The following is a 20055-nucleotide window of genomic DNA, read 5'->3' as shown; positions in this document are numbered from 1 at the left end:
GTGTGGTGCTAGTCGGTACGCTGCCGTAACGCCCCATGGTATTATATATTCACGAGGAGCTATCAAGCAAGTATTGCCAAGTGTCAGACAACTCTAATGAGTGAGTGTACATAATTGGCTCAGAGTACAAAGCAAATGGCAGTCACTTGCACATTGATCTTTACCTTTACGAGCCTGCAGGGTTACCAGGTTGCTTTCGAAGTCTAGAGGTTTAATAATTACTTCCACAAAGTTAAACTGACCCTATTAAAATCAACAGAAAACAAAATTGTCAGTGCTCAAGGTTTTGTAAAAGCAGATGTGTTGAGTAAACTTTTATACAACAATATCCAACATAAGGGAATACACTTCAGCCACGAGACAACTGAATGCAGTTAGATGTACATGCAGACAACTGAATGTTATAAATGCAGTACAAATCATAAAACTAAACTGAAATAGGACTAGGTAGGCTTTCATCTTCTCTACCTAGCTGTCCTAGGCATGTGCTTTTGTTTCCTACCACTAGCCTACATCACTCGTTCCCTTAAGAATGAATTTTGGCTATATCTCAGCTTTGAACACATTCAGCTACACCGCCTTCTTTGTTAGAGGATGTCAAAGATTCACCACTGACTGAAGAAATGTCTTTGATCGCTGTCCTGAATAGCTGATAGAGGTTGTGTTGCCCTGAAGGCATTTAATCAACTTTAGTACATTTCCGCTTTAAATAATTTGTCTGCAACTATTTCTAGTTAAAGTTAACGGTAAAGTTCATTGTCTGTGATGTATTGCAGCATGTGATGATGTCACCCCCATCCACCCCCCAGTTTCGCCACATTTTGTGGGTAAGTTCCAGTTCAGAGAAGGTGGAAAGCTCGGGCCGTACATGCAGCATGATTGTGAAGAGCTCCGTGTCCACCCACAAAGAAACATTATAGAAGCAACGCCATAAGTTCCTATGACAGTATTTGAAGTAAAAATATTAATGCAGATTCTGTTAAAGGAAGCGGCAGTTGGAGCAGCACGTGTGGCGGCTTTCCAATTTCAAACACGGACGGTGGTTTGACGCAACCCCTCCCTCCCCTGGGCATCTGCAGACACTCGCTAAAAGAGCGCACGTGGTCTCAAGAATGAAACAGATACTGTATATACTTTGTATTATTTTATCAACAGTTTTCGCCATACGTTAATGTGGAAGAGTGAACAGTAAACGGTTAATCTTACTGTGACTCTGTCTTCATTGGCTCCGGTTTAACTTGGTGTTTAGTCAAAGTTTCAACACACTGCACGAGAACACTACAGAGGTTGACCCTTGATCTCAATGCCCCAGCCAGGAAAGATCTTCCCTGTGTCTACACAGTCCAACTGCAGAGGAATTCTGGAAGGTTTAATGATTCTTTTTTTTTATTATTCTAACCTCCAGACAGTAAATACCAAGTCTGTTTAATTCTGGGCCTCTAGGGTTCCTAACAAGCATCCATTCCAGGAACCAATCTGGCAAACCTCACCCTACCCTATTGAGAATTTCCTTTCTAAGGTAGACCTTCTCAATGTTCCAGATGAGGTCTCACCAAGGCTCTATATACATGTTTGCCTCTACTTTGACATTCAAATCCTCTTGCAATGTACCATCTGCTTTCTAATTATTTGATGCAAATGCATGCTAACTTTCAGTCATTTGCATAAAAGGACACCCAGGAACAATGAACACCAACACTTCAGCTTCTCATGTTGTCACCATTGTAAAAAAAAAAGCCACCTACTCTAATTTTCTACATCTTTATCCACCATCTTTATCACCCAATTTACATATCCTGTCCATATCCCTTTTTACAGTGCCTCAACATGGCTCCTGAATAACAGCACATTCAGGAACTTAAAAGCTAAGAAAACCTGATATAGAGATGACAGCAAGTAAACATATAGTCAATTGAATGAATGAGATATACAAGAGGCTACAAATGCTGGAAACTTTGCTCAGCTTTCTCCAGCTTCACCCTCTCCCTACCATGTGTCTCTTTTTTTGTCTGCCTCTTTCTATCATCCACCCTCTCTGTCCCTCAACTCCACTCTCTGCTTCCCTTACCTGGCTCGATTTGTACATTATATTACATCTCTCCTCAGTTCACCAATCATTGTGTTCTTTATGCTTATCCTGAAGCAATGGGAGCAGCTGGTGCATTTATCACAGGTTCTGGTGATGCAACCGCTCACGCCAGGTGGACAGTCTCTGAAGAGTATTGATAATGGCAGGCTCACCACCTTATAAAGACCCTGTCCAGAAGGCGGCAATGTCACACCACTTCTGTAGAACTGTTTGCTTATTCATTATTTCTTTCTTTCTGAATTTGCACAGCTTGAAATCTTTCACATTCTGGTTGAATGCCCAAGTTGGGCAGTCTTTCATTGATTCTGTCATGGTTATTATTCTACAGATTTATTGAGTAAGCCCACAAGAAAATTAATCTCATGGCTGTATATAGTGACATATATGATAATAAATTTCTTTTGCACTTAGACATTGATTATTCTTGGCAAATTTTTCTAAGACCATATTCGCCCACACCATACAATATGGCACATAATCATTGTTTGTTTGTTTGTTTTTTTTACACAGCATCAGATCTGAAGTAACAATCATTTTGTTCTCATTTACACTTGTGTATTGAGGAATGACATTAAATAATCTTGATTCCCTTACATAACATGTCTGTCCAGTTGCCACTTTACCAGAGAAAAGATCACCAAGTCCATTAGATATGCTAAAAGATCTGTACATTCGTAGAGTGCAGAGCATGTTGACGTATTTTCTGAACTAGCAGTTCCTATCAGGAATACTAATTTCAGCTCAGTGCATATTCCTTCCAGTGATTTCTAATGGCAGCAAAAACCCTAGCATAGGTATACAATGGATGGGTTCTCCACTTGAAAACTGACTCAGGAACCAAGTGGGTTTGTCTTGTGCAGGAGTTGCTAATCCAAATAATGAGCAATTTCTTCACCTACGGCTAGAAACATACATAGTACTTTAAGAGCTGCAAAGATACAGGAGACGGCAGAATATAGAGCAACAGAGAGAGGAATGCAACAGGTCAGGGATAATCTACGTAAAGGAATAAACAGTCGTCATTTCAGGTCGAGACTCTTCATCGAGTCTGGAAAGGAAGGGTGAAGATGCCAGAATAAGGCTGGGTGTCCGTGGAGTGGGGTAAGAGAAGGAGTACAAGATAAAAGGTGATATGTGAAGCCAAATGGTGAGGGAGGGGTTTGAAGTGAGAAGCTGGGAGGTGATAGGTGGAATAGAGCTGAAGGAGAAATCTAGTAAGTGGAGAGTGGACCATCAGAGAAAGGAAAGGAGAAGCACCAGGACAGGTAAAGTGAAGAGGGAAGCCAGAATGGGGAATGAAAGGAGAGGGAAGGAGGATGGGGAAAAATAATTCAGTGCCTCAGACTAATACAACACACGAGATTTACTGTACAAAACCATCCTCCCACAAAACCTATTACAGAAAATCATATCCTTAAAGGTACACTTCAGTTACATAAAATCTCATTAATATGACTCAGACCCATACAGCACCATAGAGCCACAACTGTGGTCAGGAGCCGCACAAGTCTCTACAGAATTGGGTGAAGTTTCAGAGAGTTTGCTGACCCAGTGTCTTCAGGTATCTCACCACTTCACTGTGTTTCTTTGAAGACCCATGGTTAAATACATTGAAAGACCCACAACGATTCAATAAAAGTAAAAAATTGAAAAAGTTGGGGAATGAGGGAAGAGCGCATAAAAAGAACAAGAGATTTCAAAGTGGTTTCATGTAATTTCCAGTACACAAAATTTAAAGGAGAACGAAATAATTGTTACTCCAGATCCAATGCAGCGCATAAATTACACAAATAGATAAAAATCACAATGAAAAAACAATATAGCTTATATACATTGATTGTACAGTACTGTGCAAATGTCTTAGGCACATAAATATAAGCTAGGGAGCCTAGGACATTCGCACAATATTGCATTTGTCAACGTGGAGCAGATTGAGTTTGCAAATCTGGCAGGAGCGAAGTTTGTTGCAAATGGCGAGGGTGGAATGCTGCAGGAGGAATGAGGGACAGGTGGCAGAGGTGGAGTGGCAGTAGTAGTGGAACAGGTTCAGACCCACCCAGCCCTGAGTCACTATGCAAACTCGTTCGATTATTGGTCATTACAGAACCGTCTCTCTGGTGCTTCTCATTCCCTCCACTCTCCCTTCACCTTTTCCCAACCATGATTCCCCTCTCCCTGCCCCCTCCCAATCTCAGTCTACAATAGAGACCCAGATCAGAATCAGGATAGCCATCACTCACATCATGAATTTTTTTTGCAGCAGCAGTACAATGAAATACATAAAATTATGATAGTACCGTGCAAAAGTCTTAGGCACCCTAGCTATACATACGTGCCTAAAACCTTTGCACAGTACTGTGTGTCCATGAAGTAATGCTAAGCACAGGAGCATCTGAAAGAAGTGGCAAAGTAGTGGTGTTGCGGGTGTGATGGGGTAGGTTAATGGGTGAGGGTGTAGATCAGTCTTACTGCTTGGGGAGAGTAACTTTTTGAGTCTGATGTTCCTGGTGTGGATGCTTCATAGCACTGGAACAAACTGGTGTTGATGCTATTGGAACAAACAGTCCAATAGCAGGGTGGATGGGATCCTTTATTATGTTACGAACCCTTTTCCAGCACTGTGTATACACAAACACACACACACGCATGCACACAGTGCCAGTGTTACACTGACTACCTGTTCTAGAGCCTCACTGTCCGTCACAGTGCAATTTCTCGTTCAAATTTACCTTTATTGTTCCCAGCTTGTATTCTTCTTCTGTGTCCTTGTATACAACCACTACGTAGTCATTGCCTATGTGCCGTTTCTTGTTGCAACAGGCTGGATCAAATTCTCTGTTTGGCATCAGAGTCGCAATGTGAAAGATTGCTTTAATAAGACAGGAGAGAACAAGAGCTTGTCACTGAACTGAAGGAAGGTGGGGAGCTGGAGGAAGAATGACTTTGCAAACAAGGGGAATTGATCACTGCCACCCTCATAAGAACACACTAGCCCTGAACTCCAACAAGCTGGTCTTTAAACAACTCTCATGCCAGATGTGGATTTACCCTCAAACACCCATTACCAGGGCACAGCCTCAGAATAGGATGTCCTTTTAGAAGAGAGATAAGGAGCAATTTCTTTAGCCAGAGGGTGGTGAATCTGTGGAATTCATTGCCACAGACAGCTGTGGAGGCCAAGTCATTAGGTATATTTATAGCAGAGGTTAATAGGTTCTTGATTAGTAGGTGCAAAGGTTACAGGAAGAAGGGAGAAGTATGGGTGTGAGAGACATAATAAAACAGCCATGATGGAATGGTGGAACAGACTCAATGGGTCAAATGGCCTAATTCTGCTTTTATGTCTTATGGTCTCATCTGGCAGCTTCTTCCCATGCTAAATGGGTGAGGCCAGATTTGGTGCATTTGACAAATTTTCTCCTAACAAAATCAATGAAAAGGTGAAAAATACTAGAGGTGGCATATATTTATCATGAGAGGGGGAAAATTCAAAGCAGATCGTGAGGCAGGTTCTCTCTAAAAACAGAATAGCGGGTGCCAGAACATTACATTCATGGTGGTGGTACAGTCAGATCTAATGGAGGTGTTTAAGCAGACATTGGAGGGATTTCCATTATGTGCAGGCATGAAGGATTTGGTGTCATAAGCTTTATTACTCTGGCACAACATTGTAGGCAGAAGGGCTTATTCCTGTAATACTATTTGATCACATTATATTCAAAATTTATCCGCAGACAAAGAATGGGTGGCTGAATTATCACTTATTTTGCATAATGAAAATTAAAGCATCCCTGAAACAAAGCCTGCATTTATAACCCTCCTCCCTGTACACACACAAGATCCTTTACCTTGCATGATGTCATCATGCCAACAGTATGTAAACTGCCCATCGTCACCATATGTGTCCAGGCCACCAAGGAAAATTTGTTCTGGGTTGCAGTCTTGGAGATAGATTAGTTTACCAAGGCCAGTCAGGAACTGTGCATACCTGGATGATCCATATGCATTGGACAGGATTTCAGCTTCATTATTAGTCTGAAACAAAGCAAAAATCTACTTAAAAGTTAGGTCAAAAGCTCTCAGAATTAGCTGAAGATCTGTTTATATTCAGTGAAAACTCTGACCTGAGTGAAAATAAAAGATGAAATTTCAAGTACACAATTAAAAAGAATAGGATCCTAACATGTCCAAACCTTCTATATCATAATATACACATAATCTGGAGGAACTCAGCACCATCTATGGAAGATGCCGTAGGCAGAAAAACATTGACTGTTTATTACCCTCCATAGATGCTGCCTAACTGTTGAGTTCCTCCAGCATTGTGTGTGTTGCACTGGATTTCCAGCATCTGTAATATATAATAATCAGAAGCAACTCTGCAATGTCTTGTGGCTTAAAGACATCAGAAACTACCTAATACTCAAAAGGTATTGAAAGCATTTTGCAGTAATGCAGTTTTTAAACTATCATTCCAATTTCCAACTCTCACTGGAATAACTTCCGATTAACTTGAATATAAAACTCCAACAAGGTTTTTAAAAAGAGCATTTTTTTTTTATTACCATAGTGATTTGTAAGGTCTTATATTTAGCAATTTTTTAAAAAATATGAACGGTGAACATTTCACTAAGGGGAACGAGAGACCTTCTGACTTACTTTAACAAGTGACCTTCCATTAATATTGGACCTACAAACTAACAAAATGTCCCATAGTGGTTTACAGCAGCATTGACTAAAGCCGATGCAATGGCAGGTAGCAGATTCTAGGGTGGATGAGTAAAAGCAGGTGACTTTACAGAGCATCTCAAAAAAGAGAAAAGGTAGAGAGAAGAAGAGCTTGGGATCTTGGTTGTTGAATGTACAAAGGAATTTTTACATTAATTAGCCAGGAGTTCTAGGATGAAATATAAAAACAGAATTTTAAAACCTTAGTATTATTTAACCAGAAGTCTGTTTTTACGAAAACTTGAAAATTTCAAAACACCAGATTTTTGCATTGTTTATTTAAACCAGCCAAAATGACTAGCTTAAAGGAAGCACATCTGTGCAAGCAATTATATATTCATGAAATAATTCCCTTTCCCACTCTAAACACCAAATGTTAGATCATCCGATGATCTAATAGTTCCGTGCAGAACAAGTCTCATTGCTGCACCCCTCCCTAGCCAATGTTCCCAAAAAAAAATCCTCCTGTCTCTGACTCTAACAAAATGTGGCAAGGGAAAACATCAAGCCAAAAATATATGATTCTGCAGTAACATTACATATTTGTAATTAGTTTAATATACTCAGATATTACTCCAGCAATCTTTCAACATGCTGGGCCCTCTGCTAATCATACAATGGGAAATGTTCTCATGGATAATATCAGTGCAAATAAAGAGGGCTTGTTATGGCCCATATTCTTCAGGGATATGAATCAGGGCTCAGTGCATAAGTGTCCATTAATGTGGTTAACAAGCTATCAGAGCAGTATCAGGCCATTCAGCCCACTGAGTCTACTCCATCATTCCATCATGGAGGATGTTAATGACAAAGGAGTGTGGAGGGGAATCAGAAACCCTATCACTTGTTGTAGAGATATTTGAGCAGTGGTGTGTTAATCAGCAATGTGACTTCTGAACTGTAGGGAATTACTAAAGGAGAAGCATCAATTCCAGCAACATAGGTCAGCACTCCAGTAAAGAGCTGTATATTAGGTACAAGGTTAATGAAAGTTGGTCAGTACTGACTTAGTGACATAAAGATGTCCTTACCTGTCCTTCCCCAACGTACACAACTCCAATTTTGTGTGTATCGTATGGTGGCATCTGGTCAAGGACTTTAATGGCTCGTTCTGTGATCTAAGATTAACAAAACTCCCAATTAGTTGTTACATTTCTCAGTGATCAAGGATACACAAAATAAACATTAACCAGACTTGCAGTTAATACTTTGACAGTGCTACTCACCGTGAAAGTCTATGAGCCTCACTAGTCCTCACTCGTACTTGTTTTTGTAACATACAGTAATTTTTATGTATTGCACTGCACTACTGTATCAAAACAACAAATTTCACGACATTGAACATTACATCACAGTACAGGTCCTTTGCCCTATGATACTGTGCCAACAGTGTGACCTACCCTAAAATCAATCTAACCTCCTACGTGGCCCTCCATTTTTCTATCATATACATGCCTATCAAAGTGTTTCTAATGTTGTTTCTTCTACGACTACCCTGATAGGATATTTCAGGCATGCACCACTCCGTATATATTAAAAAAAAACTTAACTCTGACATCCCACCTATATTTTCCAGCAATCATCTTAAAATTATGGTCCCTGATATTAGCCATACCCCCCCCTCCCCCCCAGTAAAAAAGTCTTTCAATCTATGCCTCTCATCTCCCTTTGCCTTGCAATCACTTGAGTCAAGTACAATGTTCGCCTAAGGGGTTGTCTGTTGGTGGGTCCTCAGGTAGCTGTGGAGGCAGATCTGAGTTCCACGTATTCTGCTGAAGTGTGGGCAACAGTAACTGGTGGCTGTGGTTAGTGGTTGGGTCGTTTGGTTGTTCACTCTCTCCTTTCACAGCTGCCACTTGGAGGTCACTCATGTAGTGCAGCTCCCTCTTGAACAGATTTCCTCCAGGTGCATCTATGTCTTTCCAGTTTTTAGATGCAATGTTGAATTTCTTCAGGCTGATTTTGATGTCATCTTTGAATTATCTCCTTTTCACACCAGGGTCTCACTGACCTTTCTTCAGTTGGGAGTAAATGTTCTGTTTAAGGAGATGTGAGTTAGGCATCCAGATGACATGACCTATCCATCAGAGTTGGTATTGCATTATCATGGTGGAAATAGTGTTCATGTTGGTCTCCTCTAGTACGCTGGTGTTAGTGCATCTGTCCTTCCACCTGATACACAAAATCTTTCATAAGATTCTTTGGTGGCATTGTTCCAGAGCTTTCAGGTGCCTACTCTAGGTAGTCCATGATTCAACTCCATACAGTAATGTAGAAAGGACAACTACTCTATAGACCAAAAGTTTTGTTTGGATCTGTTGGCTGTGGTCTTCAAAGACTTTTTTCCCTTAATCTTTTCTTAACCTGAATGCTGGTAGGTGGACCAGAAATCCTATGCCACATACATGCCTTGCTCCTAAAGTTCTAGGAAAAGGAAGAAAAATGCCCTCTGAGATCAAGGATGCTCTAGTAGTGACCATCTTCAGGAAGGACGACAAGGCTGATTGAAACAATTACAGAAGCATCTCTGTCTGGTCAACAAGAGGCAAGGTGTTTGCACGCATCCTTGTCAACCGATTCCTTCTGCTATCTGAAAAAATACTAAAATATGAGTGTGGCTTCTGCCCATCTAGAAATACCACAGACATTATCTTCACAGCATGTCAATTACAGGAAAAATGCTGTGAACAAAGGCAACCCTTGTACTTGGCTTTCATAGATTTAACAAAGGCATTTGATACAGCAGACGGCAAGCTCTCTAGCGTATACTATCAAGACATGGTTGCCCTGACAAGCACTTACAAATAGAGGTTACTGAACGACGGTATGTCAGCCACAGTACTCAGCAACAGTGACACTGAATCAAGAGCCCTTCACTGTCAAGACAGGAATCAAACAGGTCTGTATCAATGTGCCCACATTATTTGCCATCTTTATTGCTGCCTTCCTTCACCTCACCGGCCAAGACCTGCCGTGGGGAATCTCGATCGTGTATAGAATGGACAACAGGCTTTTCAGCCGTAAACAGTTCAAGGGCAGAACCTCCATCATGGAGCTTCAGTATGTGGATGCCAATGCCATCGCAGCACACTCTGAAGACTGCCTCCAATGTATCCTGGATACATTGCCAAAGCATAAAGAGCCCTGGGTCTTGTTTTGAATATTAAAGACACACAGGAGCTAGATCAGCCACCACCCTACCTGCCACTTATCCAACCCTCCATAAAAGTTGACAAAACTGCAGACTACGTTTCCCACCTTGGCAGCATTCTCTCTTCAAAAGTGGACAGTGACTCAGATCAACCACCGCCTGAGCAGTGCTACTGGAACCTCTTATCTATAACCTATGCCACTAACATGCCAGTGACAATAAACCAGATGCTAATTTGGTTTAATTTATCTGGACAAAGTCATTCAGACAAAATTATAATTTCCATCCCCCTTACAAGCCACAATAGCCGTAGTGATTTGAAAAGGCCCATTCGCTTCACCCCTAGAACAAATTAATGTGAAACTGTACTAACGGAAGCCATTTACTGTATTATAGCTGTACTAGCCAATTAGCCTTACTCTTTCTTTAAAGGTTTGGAAGTATTTACTTCACCAGTATCCATTACCCTTTGAAAAGTTTCTGATTATTCTTCCACTCTGTGCCAAATTGTAACAACTGCCCTAAGTAGATTCACAGAGATGTTGCCAGGACTCCTCATGATATAGAGCAAAGTTGGGCAGGCTAGGGCATAATTCCTTACATAGGAGATAAAGGGGTGACCTTAAACAGGTGTATAAAATATGAGGGGCACAATCACTTTACAGCATCAGCGATCACAAGGGTTCAATTCCCTCAGCTATCTTTAAAGAGGTATGGTTTCCGTGATCTCATGGGTTTCCTCTGATTTCCTCTCACATTCTAAAGATCTGAAGTTTGGATAAAGTGAGTTGTGGAAATGCTATTTTGATCCCAGAACTGGGCTGGCACTTGTGGGCTGCCTCCAGCACAACCCTCCAGCTGTTTTGGTCACTGACAAAAAAAACAATGCATTTTGCTGTGTTTTGATGTACAGTGACAAATAAAGCAATTTCTTTCTTTCCCCCCCCCTCCCCCACAGAGAGCAAATTGGAAGTTAGAGGATACAGGTTTAAGATGAGACTGGCAAGGGGACCCAAGAGGCCACTACTTCACATGGAGGGTGGTGTTGTATTTAGTGAATTGCTGGAGAAAGTGGCTGAGGCAGGTACATTTAAAAGACATTTTAAATGAGGCAGGTACATGGAACATGGATAAGAAAGCTTTAGAGCAGGAGTTCGCAACCTGGGATCCATGGACCCCTTGCTTAATGGTATTGGGCTATGGCATAAAAAAGATTTATATCACCGCACTCTGGTTTCAAGGGATGCTGGCCAGATGGGATTAACATAGACAGGCTTGGCCAAGGCAGGCCAAAGGGCCTGTTTCCATGCTGTAGTATTCCAATCTGAACTGTACTAATTCATCTTTTTACCCCACTTAATAATCTCATCTCTGAAATGGGCCACTTCCCTTCCTCAGTATTAATACATACCACACAAATCCAAACCTGTCTTTGTAGGCAGTTTTCTTACAACTGAGTCTCATTGGATATCTGAATGCTCATGTTTTCCACACAGCAGTTGTGGTGACTCACTACCATGATGACATGCGATGAAATCTGTGTTATTCACATCATTGCCTTCTTCAACTCCAATCAAGTCAAGTCACTTCTTATTGTCATTTCAACCATAACTGCTGCTACAGTACATAGTAAAAATAAGATGTTTTTTCAGGACCATGGTGTTACATGACACAGTACAAAAACTAGACTGAACTATGTAAAAAACAACACAGAAAAAAAAACTACACTAGACTACAGACCTACCCAGGACTGCATACAGTGCACAAAACAGTTCAGGCATTACAATAAACAAGGCAATAGGGCAGTAAGGTGTCAGTCCAGGCTCTGGGTATTGAGGAGTCTCATAGCTTGGAGAAAGAAACTATTACATAGTCTGGTTGTGAGAGCCCAAATGCTTCCGTGCCTTTGCAGGAGGGAGAAGAGTTTGTATGAGGGGTGCTTGGGGACTTCATAATGCTGTTTGCTTTGCAGATGCAGCGTGTAGTGTAAATGTCCATAATGGCGGGAAGAGAGACCCCGATGACCTTCTCAGCTGACCTCTAGTCATCACCACTAGTGATAAATGAAAGTCTAGATGCATTAGTGACTTCAGCTACTTACCTCATTGTTGGGAACCAGAAGAGGCTTGTTTGACTCACTACCAAAGAAAGGCGAATGGTAGAGTTGAAGAAACACGAAACTGGAAGATTTAAAGAAAAAAAAAAATCAGTTTTCTTTCCACGTTCTCAAAGTTCAGCTTTATTAAAAGAGCAACAGAGTGACAGAATTATCAAGAGCAAAGGCTTGTTTTGTTTAAAAAGAATCATAGCAACACTGAAAGCTGTTGGTGTGGTGATAGTAAAGATGAGGAGTATCACACAAAGGAGCTGGAGGAACTTTGAGACAGGCATCATCTATGGAGGGAAATGGACAGTGGACATTTCGGATTGAGACCCTTCATCAGTGCAGAAGCTTCATAAATGCTGTCCGATTCACTGAGCTCTAGAAATTCAACATTTATAGCCTCTTGCCTCTCTAGCACAGACAACAGCTCTGGAAGAGAATGGGCCAGATCGTGCTAACAACAAATAAGTATCTCCATCTAGACCTAGAAGTAGTATCAGCTGTTGGATTAGCAAGTTCTGACTCTTGCACCTACACACTTCAGGGGCAGAGTACAGAAAATGTTCGAAAAATGGCCTGTTGATGTTTTGGGTCAAGACCTTTCATCTGGACGGGATCGCGATCTGAAATGTCAACTGTCCATTTCCCCTCCATAGATGCTGCCTGACATGCTGGGTTCCTCCAGCAGTTTGTTTTTTTTTAGTTCTGGATTACAGAAACTGTAGGCTCTTGGGTCTTCTAACTTCCAAATTATCTTGAAAATGTTAGAGGATGTGCGATTTTTTTTAATTTAAAAAGTAATTAATTTTAATTATTGTTTCACAAACTCTTGGCCTTTAAATCAAAACAGGGATGGCACAGTAGTGCAGCAGCTAGCACAAAGCTTTACGGCAGCTAGGATTCTATTACCACTGCTGTCTATAAGGAGTTTTGTATGTTCTCCCCGTGATTGCTCGTGGATCTCGTCTGGGTGCTCCGGGTTTCATCCCACATCCCGAAGACATACAGGTTAGTGTTAACAAGTTGTGGACATGCTATAGTGCCACAACACTTGCAGGCTGCCCCAGCACATCCTTTTACTGTGTTGGTCATTAACACATACAACAAATTTCAATGTTTTTTTCAATATGTGACAAATAGAGCTAATCATTAGCTTTATTCTGATCAAAATATGGGGAAAATGGTCATTCACAAGCACCTCAAAATATAACAGATTTTAATTTTTTGAATGATATTCTAGGTTCCACCTTATGTTCTAATCTTCATTCCACGATTAAAATTTAGCTCAGAAAATCTGACTTTTATTTGAAATTCTTCAGTGGGAGATTATTCAGCTAGACTGATGTCATCTCAACCACAAAACACCAAAATTGCTGTATGACAGAAGCTGACATTGGACAACAGTTTACCATATTATTAGACCTTGACAGATAGTTTTAAAGGTCAGAAGAGAATGTTACAACTGACATTAAAGTACAGGCTGATTTCTCTTTAAATGGCAGTCTCCTGGAAAAAGCATCAATGATACTGCATGTGGGGAACTGCCAGTCTCTCAGCTGCAAAAGACAGATTTTGCATTTATAAAGTACCACCAACGTGAGAAAATGTTCCAAGATGTTTTGCCAGAGCATTGGCAACACTTGGCATTGTCAAAGCAGCTGACACTAAGAGGGGTATTTAGGATCTTGATTAGCAGAGATCAACAAGTGTCGCACACAAAGAGCAGATCATTTTGCCTTCAAGCCTGTTTCTCCATTTAATAAGACCAAGGATAATCTCTCCCATTTCTTTACTGTTCAGCAAGAATCTTAAAAGCATTCATGATCAGCTTTCAGGACTCTTTGAGAAAGTACTTCACCATTTTAATGTTTTGAGAACTTGCAGTCTACCTGCTTAACTGTTGCCTTTCCTATATCACTTCTCCTATGTCATACTGCATTAGCCGTGAAGTGCTTTGGGACATAGTGAAAAGCAATCATGCAACTCATAAGATTTGACCTACCTTGGGCTTATTCCACTAATCTTCTCTGCATTAGAGGCCGCTGATCTCTTGTGGACCCCATCCCGCTGTGCTCTCCGCCCCCTCCTTGACGGGGCAGAATCTGAGATGGTGTGGCCCCTGGGTCTGTAACGGTTTGGTGACAGTGGTGGTTCTTTCTGTTCCGCCGGAGGCAGAGCCTCCTGCTTGCTACCATCAATAGTCTCCAATTTGCCACTGGAAGAGCCTTCCTCTTCGATACTTTCAGTATGGCCTCTGGACTTCACTTCAGTGGCAGGTTTCACTGTGATTCCCTCCTTCACATTTAGTTCACCTATTTCTGGGAGGTTCTGAAGCTCTGGAGAGGAGCTTGACTTGTTGAGAGTTTGAGCATGGTTGAAATCAAATTCTTCCTCCAATGGATCGATAGCCAAAGAAGACGGTATAACCTTTTCAGATGAAATACCAATTATTCCACTTTCCTCTGGTTGGTGGGTCTTTTCTTCCTCTTGACTAGATGTCGATGACGACTTGAGACAAAACAATATTACCATTTCAACAATTCAGTATTCGTTAAATATTTAGATCAATGTAAGTTACTAACAATCACATTTCAATTCAAGTCAGATTCCACATTTCAAAGCTCCTTTCAGACTCCCTACCAAACCATACAGGTTACAATTGGTTGCTAAAAGTCACAATGTTTGCACTGCTTTTAAATGTTTGAAGGATACAGAAATCTATAAAAACCCAAAATAAGAAATCCTGACAAAGGGTCTCGGCCCGAAATGTCAACAGCGCTTTTCCCTACAGATGCTGCCTGGCCTGCTGTGTTCCACCAGCATTTTGTGTGTGTTGTTATAAGACATCATGGATGTGACAATTTCACTTATCTACTGCATCTTCTGGCAGAATAGTCCACCGGGGTGAGGAACCTATGGTGCCCAAGCTAGCACCCCGAAACATTTTCTTGGCATGTGGAATGCAGTGTTACCTCACAATTCTTTAAACCCCATCCATAATTAAAAAATGCATATTTATCTTTATGCAAAATGAAGCAGTACATGTTTTTCTAAACCTGATAGCAGTGAGATGTTTTCACAGGAAATGCCTCATGCTGGCTCGGCAGCAGCTTGACTGTTGCAAGAACATGTGATGTTGGATATACGTTTTGAGATCCTCTCAGACCTGGTGTACACATCAATATCTGGATAATAAGCAGTTACAGTACCAAAACCGTTTATAAATATTATTTTTCAGCTGTGTTTTTAAAGGTTCAAAGGTTAATTTATTACCGAAGTATACAACTTGAAATTATTCTTCTCTGGGTAGCCATGAAACCAAGAAAAAGAAAGGCAACACAATAATGAATCTGCCCCCCAAATCCCCCCTCTCCACACCAAAAAAAACAAACAAAACAGAACAGGCACATTGACCCCCCCAAATCCCCCTCCCCGGACAAAAAAAAGACAAAATGGGACAGGCATATCAATCCCCCAATCCACCCTCCCCAGACACTAAAAAAACAAAAACGGAACAGGCACATGAACCCCCAAATCCCTCCTCCCTGGACAAAAAAAATTCAAAAGATTGGTTTTAATTATTTTTGATTAGATTTTCTAAAATGCTTAATTTATTTCAATTTGTTATACTTTTATTCATTGTAAACCAATGGAACTCATTTTTTTCCTTAAAGTCCATAATTATTGCTACTAATCACTAATCAATAATAACCTCTGCTCAAAATTATCATAGCAAGAGTTTTTTTTAAATAAAGATTATCACCACTTTGGGGACACTGTCAAAAACGTTCTTCCCACCCCCCCCCCCCCCCCATCCCACCCAATCCACCTTATAGGGAGCCATAGCTGCTGTTCTGTGTTCCATTAATGATGCAGTGGGTAGAACTGTATTATTATATGGAGTTTGCATGTAACTGTATCGGATTCACCCCCCCTCCCCCCCCCGGTAATCCAGTTGCCTCCTTCAATCCACAGCTTTGCAGACTGGTAAGTTAAACAACCACTGGAAATCGGCACTAGTGTGTAGGTGAGAGGATGTGGAAGGAGTTAGTACAAATGTGAGGAGAATAAAATTAGTGCAAAAGCAACATAAGTGAGCAGTTATGCTTGGCACAGAGTTACTGCTTGAAAAGAACTGTTTCTGCGTCATATTCCAATTTACCACAAGAATCAGGTTCTCAGATGTTGAGTGCCAACACACAGTGCTGGAGGAACTCAGTGGGTCAGGCAGCATCTATGGAGGGACATGAACAGTTGCGGTTACTCAGGACTGGAAAGGAAGGGGTAGAAGCCAAAATAATAGGGTAGGATGAGGGGGAGAGCAGGAGCCGGCGGGCAATAGGTGAATCCAGGTGAAAGGAAAAAAGCGGGAGGATGGGTAAAACAAGAGAAAAGGGAATGATGCCAGAAGCTGGGAGGCTATAGGTAGGGAAGACAAATGTCTAAAAGAAGAATCTGATGACAGGATAGCAGACCATGGAATAAAGGGGAGGTGGGAAACCAGAGGAAGGTGAAAGTGATGGGTAGGTTGTGGAAGCTGCGGAGAGGAAATAGGTGATGGGGCCACAGAGATAATGGAAAATGAGTGGGAAATGGGTACATACATTTAGAACAGGGCTTGTTTTCCTGTTGTTCTATTGCTTGTTGTGTTCTGTATCGTACTGCAGAGCATTGTGGGCACGTTGGCACCGGAATAAGTGGCAACATTTGCGGGCTGCCCCAGCACATAGCATGTGCTGGTTATTAACATAAATGACACATTTCACTACGTTTCAATGTACATGAAAAAAATTAAATCAATCTGAATTAGATGGGAGGGGATGATCATAATGTAGAATATCAAACAAGCTCGTACAAATGGCACGTGAAGTACCATTACTGAAGCTAAAATTGTCCAGAACACTAGGGAAAACTCCCCTGCATTTCTCTGAAACAGTGCGATGAGAAGTTTCCACCCAGATACTGTGTGGCCAATTAGCTCAAACTATTGGACTCAATGTGCCGAAGTCTCTGGGGTGGGACTTAAATCCACAATGTCTAACTCATGCAAGAATGTGACCCACGGAGCTGGAATTACCATCTGTTATAATAAGCAGCTCTTATTTTAAGGATGGTGAGTAAAAACTGGGCAGAATTTCAGAGACAAAAGTGAAATACTAAAGCTTGTACTAGTCTAGCTCTGAAAAGAATTAGACAAAAATCATGTCAAAGGAATGATTATAAAGTGAGTGTCTGAATTGAGGGGTAATGGGGAGCAGTCACCTCAAGTCTGTAGTCAGTGTTCATTTCAGATGTTGCTTAGAAAAGAGGAGGGTAACAGACCAATTCCTAACAGACTTTCATTCAACATAATCTCAGCAAGAGGTGAAAATGAAAGTTCTGGGCAGTAGACGAGAGGGGTAGCCCATGAATGGACAGAGGATAAACAGCAAGTTCTCCTGAATATAAATGGAGAACATTCCACTGAAAATTAGGCAGATCTACTCAAGGGAAACACCAGCCTGACACACTAAATGGCATTGGTTTACACACAAAACAGTACTGCAGAGTACAGACCCTTTGGCCCACAATGTTGTGCCAACCCTTTACCTTACTCCAAAATCAATCTAACATAAGCCTCCATTTTTCTAACATCCATGTGCCTATCTATGAGTCTCTTAAATGTCCCTAACATATTTTCCTCTACCACCACCCCAGCAGCATGTTCATCACACTTACCACTAGAAAATGACCTTCTGACATCCCCTTATACTTTCGTCCAAAGTCTTTAAAGTTATGGCCCCTCATACTAGCCATTTCTGTCCTGGGAAAAAACATGCTGGTTGTCCACTATCTACATCTATCATCTTGTACACCTCTATCAAGTCACCTCTCATCCTCCTCTCCAAAGAGAAAAGCCCAAGCTCATTCAACCCATCCTCATGTGCTGAGATACAGTGAAATACTTGTGTTTACATGCCATCCTGACATAGCATTCCATACATCAAGGTAGAAATAGAATATTCTACAAGGCAGATTACACTGTTCCAGTTACAAAGAAACCAGATGAAGTCCAAGGGGCAGTTTAAGATAGACCAGGAGATTAAGAGTTCAGCTATTAAGAGTACACCCATTCAACAGTCAGCTAACAGTGGGATAGAAATGTTCTGAGCCTGGTTTTGTGTGGTCAAGTTCTCCTAATGGATTTCTTATGCATACATCTTAAGCAAGAAAACCTGCCTGCTGTAGCTGCAGTGATTAGTAGTCATCATTGAGAGAGAACAGAGAGACCTATTCGTTCACCTTAAAGGGATTGCACGTGTTCGAGAGTATTTTAGGACCTCAATGTAAAAGAAAAGTATTTTTTCTTTAAAATGGATCCCAGCTTATGTTTAAGGATTTATTGAGTATGTCCGCAAAATAATCTCAAGGTTGTATTTGGTGACATATGCACTTTGATAATAAATTTACTTTGAACTTGGAATGACTATTTTTCTTAAAGTTAAAACAAACATACAGTTGGCCCTCCTTATCCGTGAGGGATTACCAAAAAATACAGACGCTCAAGTCCCTTATTCAACCTGTCTCAACACGGTGGACCTTAGGACCCAGCGGAACCCCAGACCTTATTTAACCTGTCTCAGTGCAGTGGACATTAGGACCAGGTGGCGAAGCACTGAATCCACAGTGTTTCTGTTCACTAAAATAATCACGATAAAGTGGAAGTAATAAAGCCATGGGAAAGAGGTGAAACGCCTTCGATCATTGGAAAGGCGTTAAGACTCCAGTTAGTCAACGATCGGAACAATTTTAAAGGATAAAGTCAGAAAGGCCCTGCCCCAATGAAAGCTACAATTATTACTAAGCAACGCTGTGGTTTAATTATTGGGTTTTGGGTTTTTGATCCTCCACATCAACCAGGCACGGTGGAGAGCGCACTCGATAGCGATCTGTCCCAAGTCCCGAGAACTTCCGTTCCCGAGTCCGGCGCTGAAACATACATTCTTAAGAGTTTTATATGTATTGAAAAGTAAAATATATACTATACACTAAGATAAACGTTTTACTAACTGACCCTAAATAATACCGGATGTACCTGTTCCGACTTGCATAGTAAAAGAACTTCCGATTTCATTTATCCCAATCCATGGTAACCTGCACACATCCTCCCATATATGTACTTTAAATCACCTTATTTATAATATCTTACTTATAATATCTAATACAATGTAAATGCTATGTAAAATAGTTGTTAAACTGCATTGTTTTGGGAATAATGACAAGAAAAAAAGTCTGTAATGCTTGAACAACAAGTGCTGGAAGAGCACTAATGGGTTTTCTCGATTCGCGGTTGGTTGAATTTGCGCATGCGCATAAAAGAGGGCCAACTATACATTTAATCTCAGTGGTAGCTATTACAGTTGGTGAACCTGGAACAGAGTCTCACCAGTTGTCAAAGCCATCCTGCCACTTGTTATGCATTATGCTGGGTCTTGCTGATCAGCTGAGAACCAACCTCCCACAGGAAGGCCCAGCTGGAAGAAAGTACAGCCCAAACCTAATGACTTTGGACAACCTGCCAACTCCTACAAAAATGCCCATCACATCATCAGCACCAGCCTACCTGCCATCAAGGATGAACATGCTGAAAGGTGCCAGAAAAGGGCAACAAGGTAGCGTAGTGGTTTGCAAATTGCTTTGTGGTACAATTCTCACTGCTACCTGTAAGGAATGTGTATGTCCGTCCCTCGACTGCATGGGTTTCCTCCCACAGTCCAAAGATGGACCAGTCAGTAGATTAGGCTAACGTTAAATCGGGAGATTGCTGGGTAGCTTGGCTCAAAGGGCCGGAAGGGCCTATTCTGCACTGTATCTCAAAAAATAAAAGCAGGCAACATCATGAAGGATCCTACCCACCCTGCTTATGGACTGTTCATCTCACTCAGGGAAGAGACCAGGCAGCATCAACGCCAGGACCACCAGACTCAAAATGTTACTCCCCCA

General features: G+C 41.3%; 1 protein-coding gene across 7 annotated transcripts in view; it reads right to left on the bottom strand.

Moving 5' to 3' along the window:
- The window catches only part of tsc2 (TSC complex subunit 2), a 132337-nt gene that overhangs the window by 5600 nt on the left and 106682 nt on the right, over window positions 1–20055 (bottom strand). For all 7 annotated transcript variants that reach the window (XR_009513865.1, XM_059979050.1, XM_059979052.1 and 4 more), the window contains 6 exons: window positions 14075–14580; window positions 12070–12148; window positions 7849–7935; window positions 5938–6124; window positions 4819–4958; window positions 165–243 (listed from right to left, as the gene is read on the bottom strand). Coding sequence is in view for 6 of the 7 variants with exons in the window: in XM_059979050.1 (XP_059835033.1) it covers window positions 165–243; window positions 4819–4958; window positions 5938–6124; window positions 7849–7935; window positions 12070–12148; window positions 14075–14580 (1078 nt within the window). In the remaining variant the exon portion in view is untranslated. The remainder of the gene's footprint in view (window positions 1–164; window positions 244–4818; window positions 4959–5937; window positions 6125–7848; window positions 7936–12069; window positions 12149–14074; window positions 14581–20055) is intronic.

Source organism: Hypanus sabinus, chromosome 9, assembly GCF_030144855.1.
Source record: "Hypanus sabinus isolate sHypSab1 chromosome 9, sHypSab1.hap1, whole genome shotgun sequence".
NCBI lineage: Eukaryota > Metazoa > Chordata > Chondrichthyes > Myliobatiformes > Dasyatidae > Hypanus > Hypanus sabinus.
This window is presented reverse-complemented; position numbering and strand designations above follow the sequence as displayed.